At 48.4% G+C, this 27,253-nt stretch overlaps 1 protein-coding gene across 1 annotated transcript; it reads left to right on the top strand.

The window, feature by feature from the left end:
- Positions 1 to 615: 615 nt before the first annotated feature.
- On the top strand, positions 616 to 18,279 carry LOC143837265 (hyaluronan synthase 1-like). The gene is made up of 5 exons (XM_077336883.1): positions 616 to 1,011; positions 7,678 to 8,375; positions 13,132 to 13,357; positions 15,677 to 15,809; positions 16,673 to 18,279. The coding sequence occupies exons 2-5, from the start codon at positions 7,680 to 7,682 to the stop codon at positions 17,346 to 17,348; spliced, it is 1,731 nt and encodes a 576-aa protein (XP_077192998.1). The 5' UTR covers positions 616 to 1,011; positions 7,678 to 7,679; the 3' UTR covers positions 17,349 to 18,279.
- Positions 18,280 to 27,253: the final 8,974 nt, after the last annotated feature.

Raw genomic sequence — 27,253 nt, 5'->3', positions numbered from 1 at the left:
TCTCACCAGAAAGGGGGCTTGGTTTGAATACCTGCCTCTCCTTAACTGTTTCACAGCTCCCAGCTCCCGACTTCGAGCTCTCCTCACCCTCCCTGCAAGGAGCCTAACCCTCATCTTCAGACTCGGGTTGCCAATTCTTGCCCGGGGGATTCATGGAGATTTGGGGGGTGGGGCCGAGTGGTGGAGGGGAGGGACCGTGGTAGGGCTGAGGTCTGGCCTTCCCGTGGATCTCCAGCTGGAGGCTGGCAACCCACCCCCTCCTCCCCCTGCAAGCGTATTCCCTCGGTCCGCCTAGCTGCAAACTTTTTAAATCCAGGCCGCCCTTCCCGCAATCTCTTCCCGGCAGCGGGTTTTCCCCCTCCAAACCTCCGGACCGTCTTTGGCCCACGTAGCCTCCCACCCCCGCTCCCTTCTCCTTAAGCCGGTTCTCTTCGGAACTTCAGGAATCCAATTTTTCTCCTTCGGGAAGCCTGTTGCATTTCTTTTTTCTTCTTCCAACGTAATCTGCATTGCAATGTTATTTTTAGCCCCCCCCCCAAAAAAAAAACCCACCCACTCCCTGCAAACTGTGGACCCTGCCCCTCTTCCCCGCCCGCCTTTAAACCAGAATGCAAACGGGCCGGAGGCCGAGGATTCCAAGGGCGGGAGAAAAATGGCACTCTGCACATGCCCAGCGGCGCCCTCTTCTGGCAGGAAGAAACAAAAAGGCTGGAGGTTTTCTTCGCTTGCTTGCTTTCTTTTTTTTTTTCTCCCAAGGAGAGCGGAGCCCATACGGAAAAGGAGCGTGTGTGCAAATGGGGGAAGAGTTGTCTCGATGCGTGTAAACGCGTTGCAGGCGGGTGACTGTTCAAGATGAGCTCAGAGGGGCCCGGCCCAGCCTGACGCAAAAGGGAGGACGCCTCCCCCCGACCCGAGATTCAAAAGCTTCCCCCGCCAGAGATCAAACAGCCCAGACCGCCTGTCAACCACGCTCCGGATCCGACGCCGGCTGCTCCGGATCCGACGCCGCAGGTGGGTGAGGAAGGGGACTCCCGGCGGGGGAACCGGGAGTCGGGAGGGGGGATCTCGTGGGCCAGGGAGTCCCCTTTGGGGACAGGGGAGGGTCTGAGCCGAAATCACCCCCTGAGTTTCAGGGTCGAGGAATTAATCCGGGACAGGGTGAAGTCCCCTGGAGCATGTGCAAAGTGCATTTCCGTCCTCGTGACATGGCAGCCCTTGTAGATGAGTGGGTGGTGTTGGTTTCTAGCACATCGCTCTACTTCCCTCCCCCTCCCCAAATTAGGACTAGTAATGGGATGAATGAATGAATGAATGAATATTAAGTTTTAAAAACCTCTCCGATTTAGAAAAGGGGGGGGGGTCCTTGATGCGCGTTGTTAGATGAATTGTGGATGGTTTTCAGGGGCCAGAGTCAACGGGCTGTGTGGCCAGCGGGGTCTGCTAGTTAATTAATTAACTTTAGTGCCTGCCAGACCAGGGCAGCCCAGCCTGGAATAACTGGGATAGATGCTCCGGCTCACAAGCATTTTGCAAGCTTTAAAAGTGGTGGCCGGGGATTAAGTGGCAATAAACAGAGATTTCTGAGCCTCTAGCCCAGTGGTTCTCAACCTCCCTAATGCCGCGACCCTTGAATACAGTTCCTCCTGTTGTGGTGACCGCCAACCATAAAATTAGGCAAGGGTTCTTTCACAGAAATTAAACCGAAACTGACCAATGGCGTGAACATCCATTGTTCGTGATTGTATATAAATCGGGGTTGTTTCCGGGGTTTCTCACTTCAGTTCTGCCTCTTGTCCCACCATGCTGATCTTGCTCTTTTCCGCTGCTCCAGACAGACGAACGCTCTATCTCGGTCTACCCCGCAAGGCTGTTGTGTAGATGGTGCCCCCCCCCCGGCCAAGCTGCTTGCCCTGCCGCGACCCCTGTGAAAGGCTCATTCAGCCCCCAAAGGGGTCCCGACCCCCAGGTTGAGAACCACTGCTCTAACATGAAAATGCATGAAACTGCCTTATACTGAATCAAACCCAAGCAGTCAGTATTGCCAGTTCAGACTGGCAGCTGCTCTCCAGGGTCTCAGGCTGAGGTCTTTCTTGCCACCTACTGCCTGGTCCTTTTTTAAAAAACTGGGAGGGTGGTGTTTCTAGTCCACATTAAGAATGGTGTGGAGCCAGGCTTCAGGGGTAGTCAAACTGCGGCCCTCCAGATGTCCATGGACTACAATTCCCAGAAGCCCCCTGCCAGCATTCGCTAGTAGGGGCTTCTGGGAATTGTGGTCCATGGACATCTGGAGGGCCGCAGTTTGTTGCCTGCATGAGTCCAACGTAAAAGGACAGAAACGCTCCCTGGTTACTAAGATATTTCTAGGGTGCCTCAAGCAGAAAGTGTGTATGGGGAGGGTGGTTTTTGACAAATTGCCTCGATAAATATGACAGGTGATTGGGTAAAAATTGCCCTCGCCTGTCCTCGATTCCCAGGCCTTTTGTTTTAGCAACCGCGATGGTTGGGTCGTTGGCATAGAGAGGGGAAGAATTGCAAAGGTGGGGGGTGGCGTCTCCGGCGACAGGACGGTCTGGTTTCGCCAGGTCTGTACGCAGGTACAAAATCTTTGCATCGGCTCTAGGCCTGCAGCAGGCCAATCCGCAGCATGTCCATCTCAGTACTGATCTGGTTCCGGGCTGTACGTTGGCCGTGTGCTGAACTTCAGTCATTCCTCACCAATTGAGCAACTGAGTTAGGGCGTCTGGATTCCAGGAGCAGCATTACCGTAAAGGTGTTTCCTCCTAAGTCATCCGAACCAAAGAGAATTTAGGATTGATGTATCCGTCTGGCGGTTTTCGGAACATGCGTCGAAGCAAAGAGGTTTGTTTCCAGGGGGAGAGTGGCTCGAGAGAGGTTTTACTTCTTAAGGGGCATTGGGACTTTTCCGCCTTCTCCTTTTGGCTAAACAGGTGCGGAAGGTTTTTGGAAATCATGCCCCCCCTCCAAAAAAATAATAACCCTGCCAGATCTATTTGTCAAAGGCAATAACAGGACCAACTTAACAGATCACATGTGGCGAGCCCTCGTTCCGATTACTCTTAGCAATTTGACCAAAAGGATTGTCCTTAAAACGATCCTGCGAGGTAGGCCAGAATGGTCATTCCTATATTGCAGTAGGGAGACTGAGAAAGTTAAGGCCACTTTTGCAGCGCAATAAAGACCTGAAATGTGGCTTTCCCACCTCTGGCCTTGCCCTCTTACCCAACACAGTCTAGTGCAACTTGGCTAGAAAGCCATCATCACGGAGATGTCCCACATTGCCATTCTTACAATGTGTCTTGTCTGCCCTTTCACCTGCTTCTGGATGTACTTAAAAGCCTGCGCAAGTAACTGATCCAGGCGCATGGTTGCTGTCGGAAAAGCATGCATGTTTCCTTCCGTGCCGGTTGCGTGCTTCGGCCACGATCAAGGGCATATAGCACCTGCATGTTGCCTTCCAAAAGTCCGTGGTAGGCCATAGAACTGGCAAGGTCACGTGAGTTTTGTTGTTCCAGGAGGCCTTGTTCTTGAGGAGCTATATCGGGAGAGGATAGAGAGGGATTCGATCTCCCAGTTGCTGTGAGGTGGGGTACGGGGGGGGGGGAGGTGTTTCCACGTCCCCTTTTCAGTACTTTGTCATCTGTTTATTCAGTGACCCATTTGTGCCAGTGGCAGTAATTCTTTGAAAACGCCTCTTCATTGGCCTCGTTCATTATTTTTTTATAGGTTTACTCTGAGACCTTGCCAGGAGGTCGGTTTAGCAAGTCTTTGGCACGGAGGTGCCCAGGGTGGAGAATTTTAAAAATGCCAGCGGGTGGGAGAGCGAATATCCAGCAGTCTTGGAACCAAATGGAAAAGCCTCTTCTCCATCATGGGAAGAGGGGGACTATCATAGCTGTTGTGAGTTCCCCAATGGTTCCTTCCAGAGGTCAATCCAAGGTTCATTCCTGGAATAGACAGTCCCCCATCCCCGGTAGTTCAAGATGTCTCTGTTGGTCATGCAGAAATTTGGGGTGCAACACAGAAGAACAACAGTTGGTTCTTATGTGCCACTTTTCTCTACCCAAAGGAGTCTCAAAGCGGCTTACATTCGTCTTCCCTTTCCTCTCCCCACAACAGACACCCTGTGAGGGAGGTGAGGCTAAGAAAGCCCTGATATTACTGAAGAAGCTTGGTTCTTATATGCCGCTTTTCTCTACCCGGAGGAGTCTCAAAGCAGGTTACATTCGCCTTCCCTTTCCTCTCCCGCAACAGACACCCTGTGGGGTGGGTGAGGCTGAGAGAGCCCTGATATTCCTGCTCGGTCAGAATAGCTTTATCAGTGCTGTGGCGAGCCCAAGGTCACCCAGCTGGCTGCATGTGGGGGAGTGCAGAATCAAACCCGGTTCGCCACATTAGAAGTCCGCCTCCTAACCATGACACCCCGTTGTGTGTTGGGATACAGCCACCATGGTGCAGGTTTGATTCCCCACTCCTCCACATGTAGCCAGCTGAGTGACCTTGGACTAGTCCCAGCTCTCTTGGGATTCTCTACCTCGCAGGGTGACTGTTGTGAGAAGAGGAAAGGAAAGGTGTTTATAAGGCACTTTGGGACTCCTTCTGGTAGTGAAAAGCAGGGTATAAAAAAACAGCTCTTCTCTTTTTGGAAAGGATGCAGTCATGGATTACAGAAACATTCTCAATTACATTCAGTGACTTTTATTTTCATGCAGTGAATTTTCACATTAACAATGTCAAGCAAGGCATGGATAAATATGTGCTTTTCCGCTCGTCCCGTGTAGGGCTTAGAGTGATGTCCCAATCCCCCGTCTTGGGCTAGTGGGATAAAGTGAAGGAGATAAGAATGATGTAAGCTCCTTTAGCTCCTTTTTGGAGAGAAAACGGAGTTATAAATAACTAAATAAATACATTCTTGCCTTCTTGGAGTCTTGACCTGCACTCGTTCTGCACACATCGAATAATGCACTTTCTGTATGCTTTTGCAGCTGGATTCTCATGTGTAGAACATGGAAATCTGTTTCTCAAGTGCATTAGAAGTACATCAACCATTCTGTGCAGAATGGACCCAGGCTAACCAATTCTCCTCAGATCTCAGAAGCTAGGCAGGGTTGGCCCTGGCTCGAATTTGGATGGGAGACCCCCAAGGAATACCAGGGGTGTGACCCAGAGGCAGGCCATGGCAAACCACCTCTGAATGTCTCTGGCCTTGGAAAACCCTATGAGGGTCCCGTAATTCAGCTGGGACTTGGTGGCACATTCTCGCCCCCACCACCATATCCTCTCTGAGACATGTGCGTAGAGCTTGCACAGCCTGGAGAGAATGAAACCGGAATCACTAAAATGAGCTATGACGTTCCACAAACAATTATTATAATAAGAGTTGGTACTTATATGCTGCTTTTCTCTACCCGAAGAAGAGTTGGTTCTTATATGCCGCTTTTCTCTACCCGAAGGAGTCTCAAAGTGGCTTACATTCGCCTTCCCTTTCCTCTCCCCACAACAGACACCCTGTGAGGGAGGTGAGGCTGAGAGAGCCCTGATATTACTGAAGAAGAAGAGTTGGTTCTTATATGCCGCTTTTCTCTACCCGAAGGAGTCTCAAAGGGGCTTATATTCGCCTTCCCTTTCCTCTCCCCACAACAGACACCCTGTGAGGGAGGTGAGGCTGAGAGAGCCCTGATATTACTGAAGAAGAAGAGTTGGTTCTTATATGCCGCTTTTCTCTACCCGAAGGAGTCTCAAAGGGGCTTATATTCGCCTTCCCTTTCCTCTCCCCACAACAGACACCCTGTGAGGGAGGTGAGGCTGAGAGAGCCCTGATATTACTGAAGAAGAAGAGTTGGTTCTTATATGCCGCTTTTCTCTACCCGAAGGAGTCTCAAAGGGGCTTATATTCGCCTTCCCTTTCCTCTCCCCACAACAGACACCCTGTGAGGGAGGTGAGGCTGAGAGAGCCCTGATATTACTGAAGAAGAAGAGTTGGTTCTTATATGCCGCTTTTCTCTACCCGAAGGAGTCTCAAAGGGGCTTACATTCGCCTTCCCTTTCCTCTCCCCACAACAGACACCCTGTGAGGGAGGTGAGGCTGAAAGAGCCCTGATATTACTGAGGAAGAGTTGCCTGTTTTGGGGATTCTGGACTGTGTGGCCACGGTCTGGTCGTTTTACTCCCTGCTGTTTGGCCAGGAAGTGTGGCTGGCTATTTCAGAGGTAGGACATGGCAAAATGACACGGAGAGATTTCCTTCTTTCTGTCTCCTCCCTCGGAAGATGCCAGCCACAGTTAATGGCGAACTGTCGGGGACTAAAGCTACCATATCAGGGCCCTACAACCCGGCATATCCACAGCTGCGTTGGCTCCAGTCATCGACAAATTTAAAAAAAAAGAAGTATTACCCTGCAAATATTAAAATGTAATGCTGATCAATTCCGTGTGTGAACCACTTCAGAGTGACTGAAGCAGCGATCAAGTCCTTTTCTTTAAAGCTCACGTCCAAACGAGAATCAAACCTGGTGTTTTTTTTAACTTGATGGGTCATGAAGTGGAATTGTACACAGTTGCTTTTTTAACAGCTCAACTCTCTGCTTTCATTGCATTTGATCTTGTTTTAAATGTTAATCTTGGTTTAAGGGCTAATTGCTTTGAGAACTTTCATTTTCCTTTCTTTGTAGACAAGAGTACATACACTCTGGCTTGAAGGGAAATCAAATACAATTTTCTGCCTAGAGAATCCAGGTTCTGTGCCTAGAAAATGGCAGATTCTGTGAGCTGCATAAATTATGCAAAGTAGGATTTTTGAGGGGATGGTTAGGGATAATTTATTATGGTCTTTTCAATCACGGGTTCAAACTGGGAAGTGTCCTCTTTAGCTGGGCTTCTGAGTATAGCCAGGATTACCCACAGTCTTAAGTTTCCTTTCTTGAGGACTAGAAACTTTCTTCTAAAGATAACTTCTGTGCTCCTCTATGATCTTTTGATTGTGGAATCATGTCATAAGAACATAAGTAACGCCCTGCTGGATCAGACCAGGGGTCCATCTGGTCCAGCATCCTGTCAGACAGTGGCCCAACCAGTTCCTCTGGAGGGCTAGTGACAGCATCAAGGTTGTGGCGTTTGTAAGAACACCAGAAGAGCTCTGCTGGATCAGACTGATAGTCCTTCTAGTCCAGCATCATGTCTCATGTGGCACTCAACCAGTTCCTCTGGAAGGCCAACATGAGGACATAGAGTCCAAGGCCTTCCCCGGGTGTTGGTTCCTGGCACTGGGATTCAGAGGTTGACTGCCTCTGAACAGGGAGATACCCTTTGGTCACCGTAGCTAGTAGCCACTGGTAGATCTGTCCTGCATGAATTGCTCTAATCCCCTTTCCCAAGGTGTTTTCACCTGGGCCATCACTGCATCCTCTGGCAACGAATTCCACATTCTAATCTCTCACTGTGTAAAGAAGTCTTTCTTTTGATTTGTCCCGAATCTACTGCCAGTCAGCTTCGTTGGATTCCCCGAGTCCAAATATTTGAGGAACGGGAGAAAAAACTCTCTTTATCAACCCTCTCCACTCCAGGCACAATTTGAACACATAATGTCCTACGAGGAGGGGAGGGAAGCCACGCCTCATAGGTAGATATAAATAAAACTCAGGTTCTTGATGTTTCCTTTCAGGGATGGACGTGGCCAAAGCCCCTAAGGTCTTTGTTTCGACCGCCCGCCGTATCCTCACGGTTGGGTTTGCCTTGCTGATCCTGTCGGTCTTGGCTTGGGCCTACATCACAGGAGTCCAGCTGGTTTCTGACCAGTACCACATCATGGCCTTCGGCCTCTACGGGGCCTTCCTGGCAGGCCACCTCATTGTCCAGAGTTTCTTTGCCTTCCTGGAGCACAAGAGGATGAGGAGGGGCTCACTGGCTTGCAGCTACACCAAAACGGTGGCCCTGACCATCTCGGCCTATCAGGAGGACCCCGTCTATCTCCGGGAGTGCCTTCAATCCGTCAAGGGGACCTTGTACCCCTCGGACAAGCTGCGGATTATCATGGTAATCGACGGCAACAGTCCCGAGGACCGATACATGATGGACATGTTCCAGGAGGTCTTCGCTGGAGAGGACGTGGGGACTTTTGTCTGGGAGAACAACTACCACAATCAGCCTCAGATCGATTTGGACGAGGGAGACAGCGGGTACCAGGCCGGAGACGAGCCGTCGGCCTACAGCGAAATCGACATGGAGGATCCGGGGCAGCTGGCTGTGGAGGAGCTGATTCGGACTCGGAGATGCGTCTGCATCATGCAGAAATGGGGCGGGAAGAGGGAGGTCATGTACACCGCTTTCAAGGCCCTGGGCAACTCGGTGGACTACGTCCAGGTAAACGGCGCCCGTCCGGTTCTCCAACTACAGTATTTGCTGGCGTATAAGACTACTTTTCCCCCCTGAAAAACATGCCTCCAAGTGGGGGGGTCGTCTTATACGCCGGGTGCACTTCAATTGGGATAGACATAGCTGCCCATAGAGGCCCATAGTACTGTATTTTAAGTGGAAATGTTGGGGGGTCTTCTTATACGCCCAGTCGTCTTATACTCCGGCAAATACGGTAGATAATCCAGGTCCTTGTTGGAAACCATCGCTCCTGTTTGTAATATACTCTGACGCTGTACTTCAGCAGTATTTGAGTTTTGTATGCAAGTGGTCTCCGGTTCAATCTCTGGCATCTTTCATTCATGAATCCCAGGATGCAAATCAGGAGAAATTATCAGCCTCAGACGTAACGACACATAGAGAGACCTGTGGCTTGACTCAGTTTCAAGACAGGTTTTTCGATTTATATATTTTAGGGTTCCCAGATCCCCTTTGGTCAGTGTCGGGGTGGGGTGGGGTGGGGGGTAGAGTTGCTAGATACAGATTGGGAAGTTCCTGGAGATTTGGGAGTGGAACCTGGGGAAGAAACAGATCTCAGTGGAGTACAATGCCATGGAGCCCCCCCCCCCTTCAAGGCATCCTTTTTCTCCAGAAGAATTGATCTCTAGCCTGGAGATGATGTGTAATTCCAGGGGAATCCCAGTCCCACCTGGAGGCTGGCATCCCTAATATGATGGTTCATGCGCCCATCTGATGAATTTCTCATAGTGGTCCCCTCCCCAAGCATTCTGCCTTCAGGAAAACCTTTTTCCCGTTGAGTTAACTTGTGAGGAATTTCTGCACATTACAACATTCTAGAGCAGGGGTAGTCAAACTGCGGCCCTCCAGATGTCCGTGGACTACAATTCCCAGGAGCCCCTGCCAGCATTCGCTGGCAGGGGCTCCTGGGAATTGTAGTCCACGGACATCTGGAGGGCCGCAGTTTGACTACCCCTGCTCTAAAGTGTGTGGTCAATAGACACGTAGCATTAGCCAGGGATCTTACATTTTGTCAGTCTGTGAGATCAAAGAGTATGCTCTAGAACAAGGTTGGCCAAATCATGGCTCTCCAGATGTCCATAGACTACAATTCCCATGAGCCTATGCCAGGAAAAGACCACGTGGCAGCAAAAATCCTCCAAGTTTCCAAAGAATATAGTCTTATATTTCAACTGGAAGTCAACATTAAGCTGAGCAAGAAGAAAAGTATCTTGTCTTCAATATCTTTCATAGTCATCATCAAATAACAACCAACACATCTTAGATATGAACTAGTTTTGCTGGACTTCCCCAGTTGAATGTTAACGGCTGAGAATTACAGAGAATAATATATCATCATTCTGTGACCACAATAAAATTTTAAAAACAGTTACAAAGCAAGTTACCCCAGTTACTACACCAATAAAATAAATTCAATTTTGGCTACAGAATGATATTCCTTCTCGCTGAGCTTAATATCAATCTCCAGTTGAAATATAAGATTAAATTACTTACTTACTTACTTACTTACTTTTACTTACTTACTTACTTATTTTCCGATTTTTATACCGCTGGTCTCGGAAAATCTCGCAGTGATTTACAAGTATAAAACAATTGCTGTTGTTAGTTGTGAAGTCATGTCCGACCCATCGCGACCCCATGGACAATGATCCTCCAGGCCTTCCTGTCCTCTACCATTCCCTGGAGTCCATTTAAGCTCACACCGACTGCTTCAGTGACTCCAGCCAGCCACCTCATTCTCTGTCATCCCCTTCTTCTTTTGCCCTCAATCACCCCCAGCAAACAATTAAAAGGTAGAGGTATCCCCTGTGCAAGCACCGGGTCATGTCTGACCCTTGAGGTGATGCCCTCCAGCTTTTTCATGGCAGACTCAATACAGGGTGGTTTGCCAGTGCCTTCCCCAGTCATTACGTTAGCTTAATAGATTCCATTAAAAAACCATAAAAACAGCCCTTATCAGAAACCAAGCAGACAGCAATCACTACCCTTAAAGATTGTAAACACCCCGCCCCTTATCCCCCAATTCAGCCGGAGGGCCAAGTTCTCTTCCGATGGGAGCGCGGAACCAGATCTAACCTTTCCCGGTGGATTCTCTGATGGTAACCCCGAGACCCCGCCCTGGCCTCAACCATATGCCTGGCGGAAGAGCTCCGTCTTGCAGGCCCTACGGAAAGCTGGTAGCTCCAGCAGGGCCCTCAGCTCTTTCGAGAACTCATTCCACCAGGTTGGAGCCAGGACCGAAAAGGCCTTGGCCCTGATTGAGGCCTTCGGTTGAAACGAATTCTTCAGAAACATACAGGATTCATTGAGCGGCCCATTTTTGCCCCCTTCTGGACACATGTCCTCCGATGTTTATTTCTACCTCGCCATCTTGATTTTCAAATCTCCAAGTGGAGACTGGAGACCTCCTGGAAGAACTGTTCACCAGGTGACAGAGATCAGTCCACCTGGTGCTTTGGGAGGCAGGCTCTGTGGCATTATACCCCACTGAAGCCCCTCCCTTTCCCGAACCTTTCCTTCCTCAGGCTTCAACCTCCCCCCCCCCCCCCGCAAAATCTCCAGGTATTTCCCAACCTGCACCTGACAGCCCTACTCCCCTGAATGGATGTGCACTGGAAGATTTGTAGTAATATGTAAACCGTCTCTCATTGTAGATCTTCCTAGGTTCTGCTAGGCTCCTATGACAACCTCTAAACCAGTGGTTCCCAATGTGGGGGTCGCGACCCCTCAAGACCCCCTTTCCCGGGGGTCACTACGACAGCCCGGCGGTGGTGGCGGCATGGCGCTGGTCTCCTCCGCATCATCTCAGAGCTCACAGAAGCTCAGGGAGATCACCGAGGTGGTGTGGAGGAGGCGAGCACCGTGGTGAGCAGGAGCGGCGGCGCATGCACACATGCGCGCGCACTACCGCCATCACTGCTGTATGGGGTCACGGCATTAGAGCGCTTGAGAACCGCTGCTCTAAGCTTAAATAGGGACAGAGCTGGAAGAGACTCACATAGGGTCAGGAAAGTCCAAGATTAGATTGAGTGAAGAATTCAGCATTCTGGGAACTTTAGGTTTCATTTTGAAATGGGGGAGGAGGGGTCTGCATCCCCTCAGTGGGATTTCCATGGGTTTGGGGGGAGGGGTGGGTTCCAAGGGCCTTAGTTGTGCCTGACGTGTTCAGGAGTAGAAACCATGAAGCAAAACAAGGAAGTATTTGCCTAATTGCATTTGCATAATCTGTATTATAGCATTCGGGTTTTATTCTTGGCACAAGAGCTTCGGTTCATTTTCCTTTGTTCCGCAGAGTGTCGGCCGTTCTGTCTTTCTTGCGTCAGGGAACAAGTCACAGCGAGCGCAGTGATTTCGTTAAAAAGGTTAAAAGATGGAATTTCTGGATATTTTCATGAGGAAGCTTATTCTGCATCATGATAATGGGAAATATCTCAAAGCAAAAACTCTTTACAAGCCCAGTGACCCAGGCTGGTGTCCAAGTCACCTGTGCTTACGTTGGTATCCCTTGATGTCAGGAACAGCTTTTAACATTCGGGAAGTCATAAACTTATCCCTATCAGTCTCTAATGTAGATCCTCCCACCCATCTTTGTTTGCCATTAACCATCTTCTTAGTTAAACTTGTTGGGATCATTGAAATCTGACTTAATCCCACCTAAAACCCTTTACATGCCAAAGTGTCCCAAATTGTACGTTCATCCTTGGGCTTAGATCAAGGGCCCCCAAATTTTTTGAGCAGGTGGGAGCCTATGGAATTCTGACAGAGTTAGTGGGCGCAACCACAAAATGGCTGCCATATTAGGTGGCACCCGCTCCAAAATGGCTGCCTCAGGAGCCAGAACCATATATGCACGGAAGAAACTCGAGGTCATTGGAGAATAGCGCTAGTTTATAAAATACACTGGGAAAGAGGAGTGAGAGAATCAAACCAACGCTGCGGGAGCAGCTACCACTGAAACAAGGTTATTTTAATCTGCCCAGTCCATCAGATCTCCAGTGGCCCATCAGAAGCCCAGCTGGGCAAGGGCCCACTTTCTAAAGCCACTTGATGGGTGCCAGGAAAGGTGTCAGCGGGCACCACGGCAACCGTGTGGGGAAACCATGTGGCTTAGATCCTAAACCTTGATTAAGTTTGGGCCTCTTTGTATTCAGAGTGAAGTTATTCCTCCAGAGTGCTGCTTTTTGCTCAGATGTGGGATGCGTTGCACTCTGCCGAGTCACTGGTTGTGCACGAACCGAAGCTCCTAGCCTTGGAGAAACACACTGCACAGCAAACAAACAACATGAAGGGCCCAGGTTCCAAATTTGGGTCAGCAACTAGCTCTCCTCCAGGGCCACTTTGACCAAGAAGTAGAGGAACCAGGTGAGCTGGCTGGTCAAAGTCCCAGACCGGTTAGTGCATCTCTTGGTTACGGTGCATGTTCTTATAGCAGCCGCATGTACTAGGCGAATTCCTTGTATATTTCAAGAATGGCTGTGAAATTTCAACCACGGATGGTTCATTCCTCCATGGAGGTCTTCGCTTTGGAGGTCATTCAGCCATGGAGGTCATCACTTTGACTTGCAGATTCTAAGACCCAAGCAATGAGATGAGGTTTAGGTGTGAGACTCTGTTGTCCAAACTCCCCCTGACCCATCATTGAGTGTTCAACTCCACATAGATCCCTTCAGGTTATTCCAGGGGTGACCCCTCTCCCCCAACCATGAAATGTCTCGGCATCTTCTAGGTTTGCGACTCGGACACCAAGCTGGAGCCGGTGGCCACGGTGGAACTGGTGAAGGTGCTGGAATCGAATGAGCGCTACGGGGCCGTCGGGGGGGACGTGCGGATCCTCAACCTCTCCGACTCCTACATCAGCTTCATGAGCAGCCTCCGCTACTGGATGGCCTTCAACATCGAACGGGCCTGCCAGTCTTATTTTGACTGCGTCTCCTGCATCAGCGGACCCCTAGGTATGGATTGGTTGGTTTCTCTTTGTTTATTTGTTTAGGGCAGTGGTCTTCAACCTTTTTATCACCGGGGACCACTCAACGCATGACAATTTTACTGAGGCCCGGTGGGGGGGGGTAGTTTACTCCTCTACTCTCAACCACTGCCCTAACGCTCTCTGATTGCTATGGTGATGTTTAAATATCCCTTCAAAATAAGATACAGACGTGCCACAACAATGAACATAAGGAACATTTTATTTTCTATGGACATTTTAACTCCTGACAATGACAAATCAATGGGAACCCTGAGCTTGTTTCTCTGCAGCGAGATAGTCCCATCTGGGAGTGATGGGAGACAAGGACACCCGAAGTGTGTTGTAAAGGGCTGGGGGGGGGGTGATCTAAAGGGCCGGGGAGGGGGGAGAAGGCGTCCTTTGCGGCCCACCCCCAATTAGTCGAAGGACCACATGTGGTCCGCAGTCCACAGGTTGGGGATCGCTAGTTTAGGGCATTCCTAAACAAAGTACAATGCGAGGAAAGAAATGCTCTGGGTGGAGATGGGAGCAAGTGCAGGGTACTGGTTAAGAGCAGCAGCCTCTGACCTGGAGAACTGGGTTTGGCTCCCCACTCCTCCTCCACAGGCAGCCAGCTGGATGACCTTGGGCCAGTTACAGTTCTTTCAGAGCTCTCTCAGTGTCACCTGTCTCACAGATGTCTGTGGTGGGGAGAGGAAGGGAAGGCAATTGTAGGTCGCTTTGAGACTCCTTTGGGTAGTAAAATGTGGGGTACAAAAAAAAACAGTTCCTCTTTTTGCCTTAAACACACTACAGGGTGGCCATAAGTCAGCTGTAACTTGGCGGCCCCTTTCATAATCCAAGAAGGAAAGGAAGAAGGGGGAAAAACACATTGAGGGAAACATCCTGTACTGGGCTACAGTCCAACAAGGATCCAAGGCACAGGGATTAAGGCCCAAAAACCCTTTGGCTCAGGCCAAAAAGCTTGGCGTAGTGGTTAGGAGTGCGGACTTTTAATCTGGAGAGCCAGGTTTGATTCCCCACTCCCCCACATGCAGCCAGCTGGGTGACCTTGGGTTCGCCAAATCACTGATAAAGCTGTTCTGACCAAGCAGTGAGATCAGGGCTTTCTCAGCCTCCCCTCCCTCACAGGGAGTCTGTTGTGGGGAGAGGAAAGGGAAGGTGAATGTAAGCCGCTTTGAGACTCCTTCGGGTAGAGAAAAGCAGCATATAAGAACCAACTCTTCTTCATGTCTCTGGCCACACTCAAGGTTGAAGCACCGGCAACAGGAGAGAAGCAACATCTCAGCTGACTGTGTGCAGCTGGGAGCCATCTTCCCACAATTCCCCTTGCTGCACTGCTTCCTGTTGTATGTGAATCTTAGGGGCTGATGTTGTATCTCTCCCTTTCCTCCTGTGCTTGAGGCAAATGGGTAGCTCAGGGGGTCAGATTTTAGCCTGGGCCTTTTCTGCACACAATAGATAATGCACTTTCAATGCACTTTTGAAGTAGATTTTCCTGTTCTGCACAGGAAAATCCAGCTGCCAAAGCACATTGAAAGTGCAATCTCCTATGTGTGTGGAATCGGCCCTAGTCTCTGTGACTACTGCTAAAGATCCCAACACTGCAAAGCTCCTCTTCCCCAGTATGAGGACGTAAATTAACTTTTTAGGCCAACTGAAGACAGGATTTAGCTTTTTCTTTCTCTCTTCACAGTCATGCTAGTTCAGAAGGGACAACATCAGCTGACTTTATTTCCTAGCATTACCTTGCATTCCCCCATCTAGCTACGGCTGCCAACCCTCCAGGTGGGGCCTGGAGATCTCCCAACTGATCTGACAACTGATCTCTGTATTAGAAAAACCAGCGTCCCCGGAGAAAATACTGCCTCTTGGAGGGTGGGTTTTATGGAATTATACGCCACTGAGGACTCACCTACGAAATCGCAAGGAAATTCCCAATTAGCAACCCAACGTGAAGCATAAGTAATTTGTGAAATGCAGCTTTATCTGGGGCGGGGCAGATGGTCCCCGCCCAGGAGCTGATCTCTGGGTACAGAATTTCCACTGCATTCCCTTGTTGCCTCAAACCCAACACGTAATTGCTAGAATATTCCAGTTACGCGTTCCTGTTCCGCTCGGCCTTTCCCCTTATCTCAGGGGTAGTCAAACTGCGGCTCTCCAGATGTCCATGGACTACAATTCCCAGGAGCCCCCTGCCAGCATTCGCTGGCAGGGGGCTCCTGGGAATTGTAGTCCATGGACATCTGGAGGGCCGCAGTTTGACTACCCCTGCCTTATCTCTTCTCACTTCTGATCCCGGCAGGCCTGTATAGGAATGACCTCCTGCAGCAGTTCCTGGAGTCGTGGTACAATCAGAAATTCTTGGGCACCCACTGTACGTTTGGGGACGACCGGCACCTCACCAACAGGATGCTGAGCATCGGCTATGCCACAAAGTAAGGAGGCTTAAGATGCCTGGGTTCTTTGGGAGAACAGCGGGGCAGATCCTTCCGGCGATATGCCGAGCCTCTGGTTGGCTCATAAACGCTGACTTTCTGCCTGGATAAGGGCCACCAAGGCAGCTGACAAATGAAAATGTGTATTAGTATTAGTATTAAAGGTAAAGGTATCCCCTGTGCAAGCACCGTGTCATGTCTGACTCTTGGGGTGACGCCCTCTAGCGTTTTCTTGGCGGACTCAATACGGGGTGGTTTGCCAGTGCCTTCCCCAGTCATTACCGTTTACCCCCCAGCAAGCTGGGAACTCATTTTACCAACCTCGGAAGGATGGAAGGCTGAGTCAACCTTGAGGTGGCTGCTGGGATCGAACTCCCAGCCTCATGGGCAGAGCTTTCAGACTGCATGTCTGCTGCCTTACCACTCTGCGCCACAAGTGGCTCTAGTATTAGTATTAGTTTTAGTATTAGTTTTAGTATTAGTTTTAGTATTAGTTTTAGTATTAGTTTTAGTAAACACCCACTCACATGATCAAAACAATTAAAACTCAAGCTAAAATTCATACGAACACATAAGCCCAACAAAACATTGGACAGGGCAGAAGGACGGCTGCCCAACAAAACAAAATAAAAAACGGAGATGGGCAGATCTCTCTTGGAAGAGAGTTTCAGAGTTTTGGTGCCCCTACCAAGAAGACCCTCTGCATCGCCGCCCACCTAATCTCAGAAGGTGAGGCAGCCAAACCAGCCTTATGTTCATAGAAACATAGAATCATAGAATAATAGAGTTGGAAGGGGCCTCCTGGGTCATCTAGTCCAACCCTCTGCACTATGTTAATTTTCTCCTCCTCCTCCTCCTTGCAGGTACACTGCCCGCTCTCGCTGCTATTCAGAGACGCCGTCCTTGTTCCTCCGATGGCTGGCCCAGCAAACCCGTTGGACCAAGTCCTACTTCCGCGAGTGGCTTTACAACGCCCTCTGGTGGCATCGCCACCACCTGTGGATGACCTACGAGTCGGTGGTCTCCGGCATCTTCCCCTTCTTCGTCACAGCCACTGTCCTGCGGCTCTTTTACGGGGCCAACTTGTGGGACATCATCTGGGTCTTGCTCTGCGTCCAGCTGGTGGCCTGCGTGAAGGCCCTCTATGCCTGCTGGCTACGGGGGAACCCCGTCATGATCTTCATGTCGCTCTACGCCGTGCTCTACATGGGCGGTCTCCTCCCAGCCAAGTATTTCGCCATCGCCACCATGAACAAGAGCAGTTGGGGCACTTCCGGGAGGAAGAAAATGGTGGGGAACTACATGCCCCTGCTGCCCGTTTCCATCTGGGGCCTGCTGCTCTTGGGGGGCATAATCTACACCATCTGCCTAGAGGCCCAGGCAGACTGGACAACGGAGGCCAAGCAGACTGAGATCTGGTACCTGCTGTCCGGCTCGGCCATATATTTGGGCTACTGGGCTTCCATGATCTCGCTGTACTGGGTGTGGATTAGGAGGTGCTGCCGGAAACGAGTTGATTTCTATAGCATCCAGGTGTGAGCTGGGTCAGCCGTCAGTGGTGGGGGATCCTGAAGGCTGCCTCCCTGGCAGGACCAGAAATCAAGACTCACGGGATGCAGCCCGAGCTCTGAGAGCAGAGAGCAGCCCAGGGTGGAGCGGGAGCACGCCACTCCGCGTTTCCTGTATCTCAGGGAGGATACTGTTTTATCTGATGGGACAATAAGGGCTGTCAAGTGTTGCCCTTCTCTCCCGCTTTGACTGGGAGGGGAGCAAACCGTTTCAGACCTCAGTTTATTTATTGAGCATTTCATGCACTAAGCACCAGCGCGCCTCTGCCTTCTCACTCTCCGGGGTGGAGCACACAGGAAGTGATCTCATTGTACCAGGAAGATTATTATGGGAGGGGGTGTCTTTCTTGTTGGCGGTCTGTTCAAGGTTGGGGCCACGTTGGAGCTCACCAAGGTTGGGGGAGCCAGACTTTGCTGTAATTCGAGATTAGACCTTGTCCATGGGAATTCATTCACGTGTTACAGAATTCTCTCTTTGTGTGTGTGTTAGTGTGTGTGTGTGCACTGAAAAAAAGTGAGAAGAAAAGCAGAAATCATTTTCTTTGTGGACACTTCTTGATTTATACAAGAAGCACCGGAGTTTACAATTTTGCAACAGAAGCTGGATAAATACTGCCTTTGTTTTCACGTGGGAAAAAGATGTTGGCAGCGTGGCAAAGAACAGGGTCCAATTGGATCCCATGGCCTGTAGATTTTGCCACAATCTTGACTACTGGGGAGGGGTGTGGAATTGCTGCAGCAGGAGGAGGAAGTCGAAAACTCTATTTATTTGCCGTATTTTAATAATAAAAGCAAAGACTATTTAATGATTTTTTAAAAAGAAGCGTTGAAAAAACAAGGTGTTCTTTTCTAAAGTCTTTTTATACAAAAGGTATTGAATAAAACATATCTTTGTTTTGGAACCATTTCTCCTGGTGTTTGTCTTTACTTTGCTTTTTGCAGGGCAGAATCTCATCATCCAACAATGTGATGTGCCATTTGATTCCATAGTCCCAGGGATTGTTTCCTTGGTTTATCAGTGATAACTTGTCCCCTGCAAGAACAGTCCTGTAGGGCTTGGTAAGTAAGCAGTCACCTATGGAGTCACTCCGTTGGAGTCGGTACCATGCCTTGCCACAGAAGCTCTGTCATTGTGGCCAAGCTCTTTGGCCCAGAGCAGATGTAGGTGGCGACTGCCAATTGCCCCCATAAGAACAAAATCTCTTTATTGAAGATACGACGATGCTAACATCTCTAAGGTCTTTGCTAAAACTGCCTTCCCAGAATCCATTCTTCTGTTTATACCTCGAGCTTCCAGGCTCCCCCTCACCTGTCCCTTTGGGTAGGAAAAAACCCAGATGACACACCCAGTCTAGACAGGAAGACCCAACCAAGGCTTCCAGTTACAAGACTGAAGAAGAAGATAACGCTTTCCCAGGAATCCAAACAGCAGAGCCAGAATTCCAGAGTTAGCCAACTCCCCGACAATAACAATTCACACCTAACACAACCAATTAAAGAAGACGGAAAACAGAGCAGAAGAACAAATGGCAAAAATATGGCTTTGACAGGTGCTAACAGTGCTGGGGGGGAAGCATTTTGTGGACTCCTCCAGCCAGGGGTTCCGTGCTACTTTATATCCCTAAAACCCTTATTGCCCCATGCAGTCAGTATCTTGGATTTCTACAGGCTGCAATAATGTTAGCCCTGGGATGATTCTGCACTTACTTTTTCCCCCACTGTGGATCCTGCTGAATTCAGATCGATTTAAACCTAGGTCTTCCCCCCCCCCCCCCGAATTGAAACAGAAAGCCTTCTGCACTTGATTAAGGAAGCTCAGAGAGGGGAGGGGGGAGAGAGGAGCGGTGATCACGAAGCTGAACTACCTTTCCTAAACTAGTTGGAGGGGGGGTGTCAGGTGACTCCAGCTGGCACTAGTGCTTTATTTCTTCTCTTTTGACTCCCAGGCCAGCAGCAGCTCTTTCAGAGAACGAAGCAAATCTCTGCTGAGAGATGTGTGGGTGTGGCTCATGCCTTGAATAAATCTCTGTTGGTCTTAAAGGTGCTATTGGACTCTATTTTTGTTGTGCTACTTCAGACCAACATGGCTACCTGCTTGAATCTACCCTTCGGAAGCACAGTCACTTTAAAACAGGGAGGGAAGCCTAGCAACCGGGAACCAGGAAGTCTTTGAACTGACACCCTGGCCAATCAGAGAAGATTGCTTAGCTATGAGGCACAGAGCAGTAAGTTAATTTGCAAAAAACCAGAAATCTACACTTACATTGATACCGTTGAAGAGTGTCATCGTGGGATGTTCCCTTGCATGTACTTAAAAATCTACTGGGGGGATTTGGAGAGGGATGGAGAGAAGGGGAGCCTCCATCTTTCTCTCTCCCTCACTTTTTTGCTCCAGGTTATTTCTGTTTCCCTCTCGCCATGGCATCCCAAAACTGTAACTATTTTGTTGCTCACTGATGACACACATGTCAAGAAACACTTGGGGGATTTCTGCATCCTTTAAATTAGTGGGATACTTACCTTTTGTTGTTGTTATATTCTGGCCCTTCCACATGACGTTGCCAACATGCAGCATCTGAGCAGTAAATTCTCCACTACATCCTCCATCTTAAGGTGCTAGTTGGTGAATCCCAAAAAGTGGATTCACCAACCTATGTAGTGCTAGCTAATGAAGAGCAAACAGCAGGCCATCAGCAAAAAAAATGTATGGAGGCGAAGAAGTGCTATCTGCACCTCCAATGTCCCACCCTCTCACTTCTCCTGGGGATGGGAGTTGTTGTTTTTTTTTAAGTTAACTGCCTGGAGCAATGAATAGTTAAATTGTGCAAGCAAAGGCAAAAAAAAAAATCCCCAAAGTTGTAGCACAAAGCATGCCTCTCTAAGGTTTCCCCCAACCACCAATCAGGAACGAGATTTATTTTTAAAAGAATCAAGATTCATGATTCCATAAGTGAGTGCATCTATGATTAGATGCATGGGTGTTTCAACAGAGAAGTATTGAGTTTTTAAAAATTAGCAGACATTGCAGGCCCTTTAAAGCATGGAGAAAGGTGATTGATTGGCTTCCTGGCTTGATTGACAGGTGAAAGAGAATTGCATATAAATTGTGTTGCTCTCTTCCACCATTTCCAGCAACATTTGTGGAGGGGAGAAGCATGAAATGGCGGCAGAGAAGAGCGGGACAGCAAAAAGGTGAGGAGGGGCCAGGAGTTGCAATTATATGTGGATTTACGCCACTCAGCTGATGTAACGCTATTTTTGACGATGTGTGGAAATGCCCTTGAAATTCTGTACCAGATTGTAGTATCAATGGATGATTCATGTGTGAACATAGTTACCACGTGACAGGACCCATCGTTTGCTTTATAATCTAACATCAAACTGCACTATAATACCACCTGGTTCTGGTTGATACAGTTTATTTTCTGGATGTGTTTCTAAAATCTATGTTATAAGAGCCTGTGTGGGGTTAAGCCCCCCCTACCTCAAGGGGTGTCTGTTCTGGGAATAGAAAGGGAAGGTGATTGTCAGCTACAGAGAAATTCCTTTGGATAGTGAGAAGCATGGTATAAAAAAACCTGTTCTTCCACTATTACTGCTATTGACCCCTGAAGAAAGCTCTTGAGTTCAAAATGTATATGATCATTTGATATGTATCATCAACTTTGTCTGAGGGATTTGTAATAGCTTATGCAAAACTGATTCTTGATTCCTTTTAATGCAGTCTGATATTCAGGCCCTATGTTTTTAATTACATTATTGTATACATTATATCAGGGGTAGTCAAACTGCGGCCCTCCAGATGTCCATGGACTACAATTGTAGTCCATGGACATCTGGAGGGCCGCAGTTTGACTACCCCTGCATTATATAGAGCCTCTTGTGGCGCAGAGTGGTAAGGAAGCAGACATGCAGTCTGAAAGCTCTGCCCATGAGGATGGGAGTTCAATCCCAGCAGACGGCTCAAGGTTGACTCAGCCTTCCATCCTTCCGAGGTCGGTAAAATGAGTACCCAGCTTGCTGGGGGGGGGGGTAAACAGTAATGACTGGGGAAGGCACTGGCAAACCACCCTGTTTTGAGTCTGCCATGAAAACGCTAGAGGGCGTCACCCCAAGGGTCAGACATGACCCGGTGCTTGCACAGGGGATACCTTTACCTTTACCTTATACATTATCTGTGAGAAGGCAAATGCAGTCTTGGGTGGATCAACAGAGGCATCACATCAAAATCGCAAGATGTCATAGTCCAGCTGTGTACCACATTGGTCAGCCTGCAGCTGGAGTCCCATGTGCTGTTCTGGAGGCCTCACTTCGCAAAGGATGTGGACAAAATTGAGAGGGTCCAGAGGAGACTGATGAAGATGATCCAGGGCCTGGGGACCAAGTCCTAGGAGGAAAGGCTGAGGGACTTGGGAATGTTCAGCCTGGAGAAGAGGAGGGTGAGAGGTTGAGGGGACAGGATTGCTGTCTTTAAGTCTTTGAAAGGTTCTCACTTAAAGGAGGGCAGGGAACACTGACTATTGGCAGCAGAGGAGAGGACCCGCAGTAATGGATTGAAACTACACATTGAATGGTACCGGCTAGAGGGATGTCACAGTTCAGGATGGGCTGCCTCAAGAGCTGGGGAGCTCCCCCTCATTGGCGGTCTTCAAGCAGTGGCTGGACAGATCCGTATCCCGGATGCTTGAGACTGATCCTGCATTGAGCAGGGGCTTGGACTAGATGGCCTGTATGGCCTCTTTCAACTCTAGGATTCTATGTGTTGCTATACAGGGAGTCCCTGTAGGCTGGATGGAGCTCTTGAACCAAATTTTTTTCCCCTACCCTAAATGTCATTGAGTTCAGAAACCTCCATTTGACTCAAAGTTGCCACCCCCCCATCCCAGTACAAGTCCATCAGAAGCAAAATAAAGTTACATCAAAAGGGAGAAAGGTCTCCCCCAAACTGTGAGAATGTCAGCCTGTTATCCTAGCTGAACAAGTACTTCTGTTACCTCTTTACCAATACAGCTGAGACTGAATAAAGATGACCACTCATATCTGGAGTTCCCGACATGGTGCCCAGGGAATACTGTTCCTGGTGCGCCCCAAGAGTTTTTATAAAGTGGGTGGGGCCAGGTAGGCTCCCACCCAGTAGGGTTTCAGGTTTTCCATTGGCTGGGCTGATCAAACTAACATCTCAGTGACAGCTGCTACTATGGCATTGGTTTATTCTCTCCAACTCCATTTTCCCAATGGATCATAGAATAATAGAGTTGGAAGGGACCTCCTGGGTCATCTAGTCCAACCCCCTGCACTATGGAGGACACTCACATCCCAATCACTCATCCACTGTCACCTGCCACCCCCTTGAACCTTCACAGAATCAGCCTCTCCGTCAGATGGCTATCCAGCCTCTGTTTAAAATTTTCCAAAGATGGAGAACCCACCACCTCCCGAGGAAGCCTGTTCCACTGAGAAACCGCTCTAACTGTCAAGAACTTCTTCAGGATGTTTAAACGGAATTTCTTTTGAATTAATTTCATTCCATTGTTTCTGACCCGTCCCGCTGGGACAAGAGAGAACAAATCTGCTCCATCTTCTACAAGGCAGCCTTTTAAATACGTGAAGATAGTTATCAGATCCCCTCTCAGTCGTCTCCTCTCCAGGCTAAACAGACCAAGCTCCCCCAACCTTTCTTCATATGTCTTGGTCTCCAAACCCCTCACCATCTTTGTTGTCCTCCTCTGGACATGCTCCAGTTGGACTTCAACTGTGGTGCCCAAAACTTAACATAGTACGTCAAGTGAGGCCAAACCAGAGCAGAGTAAAGCAGTACAATCACTTTGCATTTTTAAAAAATGTCCCCTTTATTTGAGTTTCTGCTGTGTCTGGTTGGCTCTGCCTCCCATAGTGGCCATGTTATGGTTGTGCCTACCACCCTGTGTCCAAATTCCGAAGGTGCCTGCAGGCTCAAGAACGTTGGGGCCACAGCATGTTTGTAAGCTACGTGCAAAGCCGATAGTTCATATTTAGCCATTCCTCAGATTTTGCCGTAGGTCCAAAACTGAGGTAAATCATGTCCCCTCAGCCAGAAATATGGACAAGGAATATACTATGCCTCTTCATTCCCTGCAGCTGAGGATTCAAAATGTGGCAAATTCCTCCCCCCATTATAATGGCCCCCTCAGGCAATGGGTTGGGCGCTCTGTTAAAGAGCAGCCAACCCTCAATGACTTAATATCATATTTTAATGAGGGAGTGTGTCACAGCCAGGTTTTCCTGTGCTGGAATCAGTCGAAATTCTTTTTGTGTGTGTGGTGAATATTCAGGCCCGGGGAATCAGTTTATGTTTGCCAAAAGAGTTTCCTGTGAAAGATTTTATCCTAAGGTTTCTCCTGTTCCATATCTTGTTTCCAACAACGCCCACCCAAATGCCTCCTGGGAAACTTTATTATAATCCTTTTCCGATTATAGTCACAAAATCTGGTAAACAGAGAGATGTTGGTTAATGGGGACATTCCCTAATTTGGCTAATGGCTATTTTTAAATGGTTGATTTTTTTCCCAACAGATGGAACAAGCAGCCATCTTGTATCGACTGAGTCCAACAGAAATATTTCATGGCCAAGTCACCTTTCTCTGAGGAAGGATTTGCCCTCAAACAATGCGTTTGTGTCTGTTCTCCTGCCATATGCCCTAAATAACTACTTCTCGAGAGGGGGAAATCTTTCAAAATGACTCGAGTCAGGATGTGATAAATGACCACATATGGTTTTCTTAGAATTGTGAAATATGGTTTTCACTAGGCCGAGGTCTATTCCACCCCCTGTGAACTTGTGGTGACTTTACTAGTTCAAAATGCTTATAGAATTCTGCTATGGTTACAACTTTGTCCTTTCCTCCATATTTAAGGGAGGTTGAATTGACATGGCAAGGAGTCTACATTTTCCTGTTATTCCCCATTGCTGGTTCAGTCACCCTGGAAAACCCTGTATTAACTTCGTCTGCAAAAGCTGGGCCTCTATCACTGCACTCAACCATTCAAAATGGACTGTGGCAGTTGTAATATCCATGGTGCCTTAACTACTCAAACAGTTACTTGGGACAGTACAATGAAAAGGTGTTTAATGTATCACAAGGAAGCCACTCTCAGCCATCTGATGGGTGTTAGAAGTAAGGTTTCCAGCTCCAGGTTCAGAAATGCCTGGGGACTTGAGGGAGAATCCTGGGAGTGTAGGGTTTAGGGAGGGGAGGATCCTCAGTAGAGAATAATGCCATCCAGTCCACCTTCCAAGGCAGCCGGAAGAAGTGGAATAAATATATTTTAAATAAATAAACAAGCAATCTATGCAGTCTGGAGATCAGCCCTAATTCCAAGAGAACTCCAGTCCCTAGCTGGAGGATGACAACCCTAGTTAGAAGTCACATGTTTACCTTAAGCTTGTCACCAGTTTTGCATCAAAAGTGAGTATATATCCAATGCTCTGCATCTTCCCTCTTATAATGCTGCAAGGAAAAGGGTGAGAGCAGGCCAATGAACAAACGGGTCAATGAACAATCAAACCAATCACTGAAAAATCATCTCCCTGTCTGCAACCATGAACAGCACGTGTGCCAAACCACTAGATGTTCAAGTATCACTAATTTTACAGGTATATATTCTGAAATCCAGAGTTATGGACTTCTAGAGCCATGATTTAAGAATCACAGCCTTGTGTACAGTGAGAATGATGGTATTTTAAAAAAAAATCTCCCACCCAAAGCAAAAACAGGACAATTTAGGAACATAATAAGACACGAGTAGAGCCACTGTGCTGTAGTGGTTAGAGCGCTGGATTAGAACCTGGGACGCCCAGATTCAGATCTCTTCTCTGCCATGGAAACTTGCTGAGTAACCTTGGGCCCACCTCCCAAGGTTGTCCTGAGGATAAAATAGACAGGAGGAGAATAATGTAAGCTGTTTGGAGTCCCCATGGAGAAGAAAGAAAGAAAGAAAGAAAGAAAGAAAGAAAGAAAGAAAGAAAGAAAGAAAGAAAGAAAGAAAGAAAGAAAGAAAGAAAGAAAGAAAGAAAGAAAGAAAGAAAGAAAGAAAGAAAGAAAGAAAGAAAGAAAGAAAGAAAGAAAGAAAGAAAGAAAGATGTTTGGTCGTGGGGGAGAGAAGTTGCCAAGGTTTCAGTATGCCTGGTAGCTCTTGTTTGGAGCAGGTTATGGATGCTCCATATTAACACTTTGCATGTGCTCAGAGGCACTCTACTCCTTATGATTTTTGTATTTGAGTGCAAGACCAACACTTGGCATTTGAAATAAATGTCTGAATTCCAGAGGCTGAGGTCTAAAAAGGCCTGTTTCAACTTAAGGCCTGCTTTTCTCTCTGGCCCACAACATCCGTCTTGAGTTTGTAGGGTCCTGAGATGACCTTCGTCCTGCCATGGGTTGCCACGAGAGAGCTGCTTGGCAGAACACCTGGTGCCAACTGGGTGGGACCAGAACATGTTTAACGCACGTTGAATCCATGCCCTTCCCATAAGCAAAATGCCTTGCCAGCTACAGCTTTTCCTGAGTCCACAGCTTTGGTCCGTGTAGGCCCACCATGACCAGACTGTTACGAGGTGGGAATTATTCATTCTTGGCTCGTGGGGGAACCATTTCTGAGCCGGCTGGATTAGTCAACAAGTCTCCCCAAGTCTACGATGCGTCGACAGACGACTCCATGACGTCGCAGGCTGCCTGGGGTCCACCACCCTCCTCTCCGAGAACATTTGCTTCGGTTGCTATGAAACATCTGGCTTGAGGGATCTCGGCTGGTGTTGAGTCAGGGCTTGGAGGCCGGGTCTGCCAGCTCTGTACAGGAAATGATCAACCCTGAACACAGACGATTCTGTCAGAAGGGGAAGCAGTTGAAGAAACTGGGGAGGGGGGAGATAGGTCTCTTTTTTTTTTTTTTTGACAGAAGGCTGTGATCCAGGGCCAGGAGAAGCAGTGAATCACTCGCTCATTGAAGAAATTTGCACAAAGGAAACCACTTTTGATGGCAGAGATATCATGGCCAGACTTCAAGGGTAGGGTGGGAACTCCAAAATCTCTGGTGTCAGATTAAAGAGAGAGAGAGAGAGAGAGACGATTACCTTAATCATGTTTCGGAAATTGGATCTTACAATGGGAAACTGTTAGATCGTTTCAACAGCTTCTCTGCTTCTGGCCTCCGGCTCCTGAAAGTGTCAATAAATTAATAAGGTACCACGACGTGAGGCTTGGTTATCTGAAATCCATTCGTGAATTAATTGAACTTCTGGCTCACTCCATCTCAAGGGCTTGGGTTGGTCGGTTGACAATACACCACTACATTATTCCTGGCTTCTAAACATTAATTTGGAAGATCTTTTTTTCTTTTTACCATTTTCAAAAGACACAAAGATCAGGATTTGACTGATCTTTAGGGAAACAGGATTTCAAAGCTGAGGGATGTTCCTAGGATTGCCAACCTCCAGGTGGTAGCTGGAGCTCTCTGGGAATTATAACTGATTTCGAAACAGCAGAGATCAGCTCACCTAGAGAAAATGGATGCTTTGAAAGGTGGACTCCATGGCATCACATGGCCCTCCCTCTTTTCAGGCTCCCCCCTCAACATATCAAGGTATTTTCCAACCCAAGTCTGCAACTCTAGATACACCCCCTTCTGGCTTCAAATTGGTGCATCCCTGAACATTCTTCTGATGGTTATGGAACAAAGGAAAACATATAGGTGAGTTTAGGCTGCTGAGGGTATTATTGCTAATCTATTTAGAATCATAGAATCATAGGGTTGAAAGGGGCCATACAGGCCATCTAGTCCAACCCCCTGCTCAACGCAGGATCAGCCGAAAGCATCCTAAAGCATCCAAGAGAAGTGTGTATC

This window comes from Paroedura picta, chromosome 5 (genome assembly GCF_049243985.1).
Source record: "Paroedura picta isolate Pp20150507F chromosome 5, Ppicta_v3.0, whole genome shotgun sequence".
Classification (NCBI taxonomy): domain Eukaryota; kingdom Metazoa; phylum Chordata; class Lepidosauria; order Squamata; family Gekkonidae; genus Paroedura; species Paroedura picta.
The sequence above is the reverse complement of the archived record's forward strand: the minus strand, read 5'-3'. Positions and strand labels throughout refer to the sequence as shown.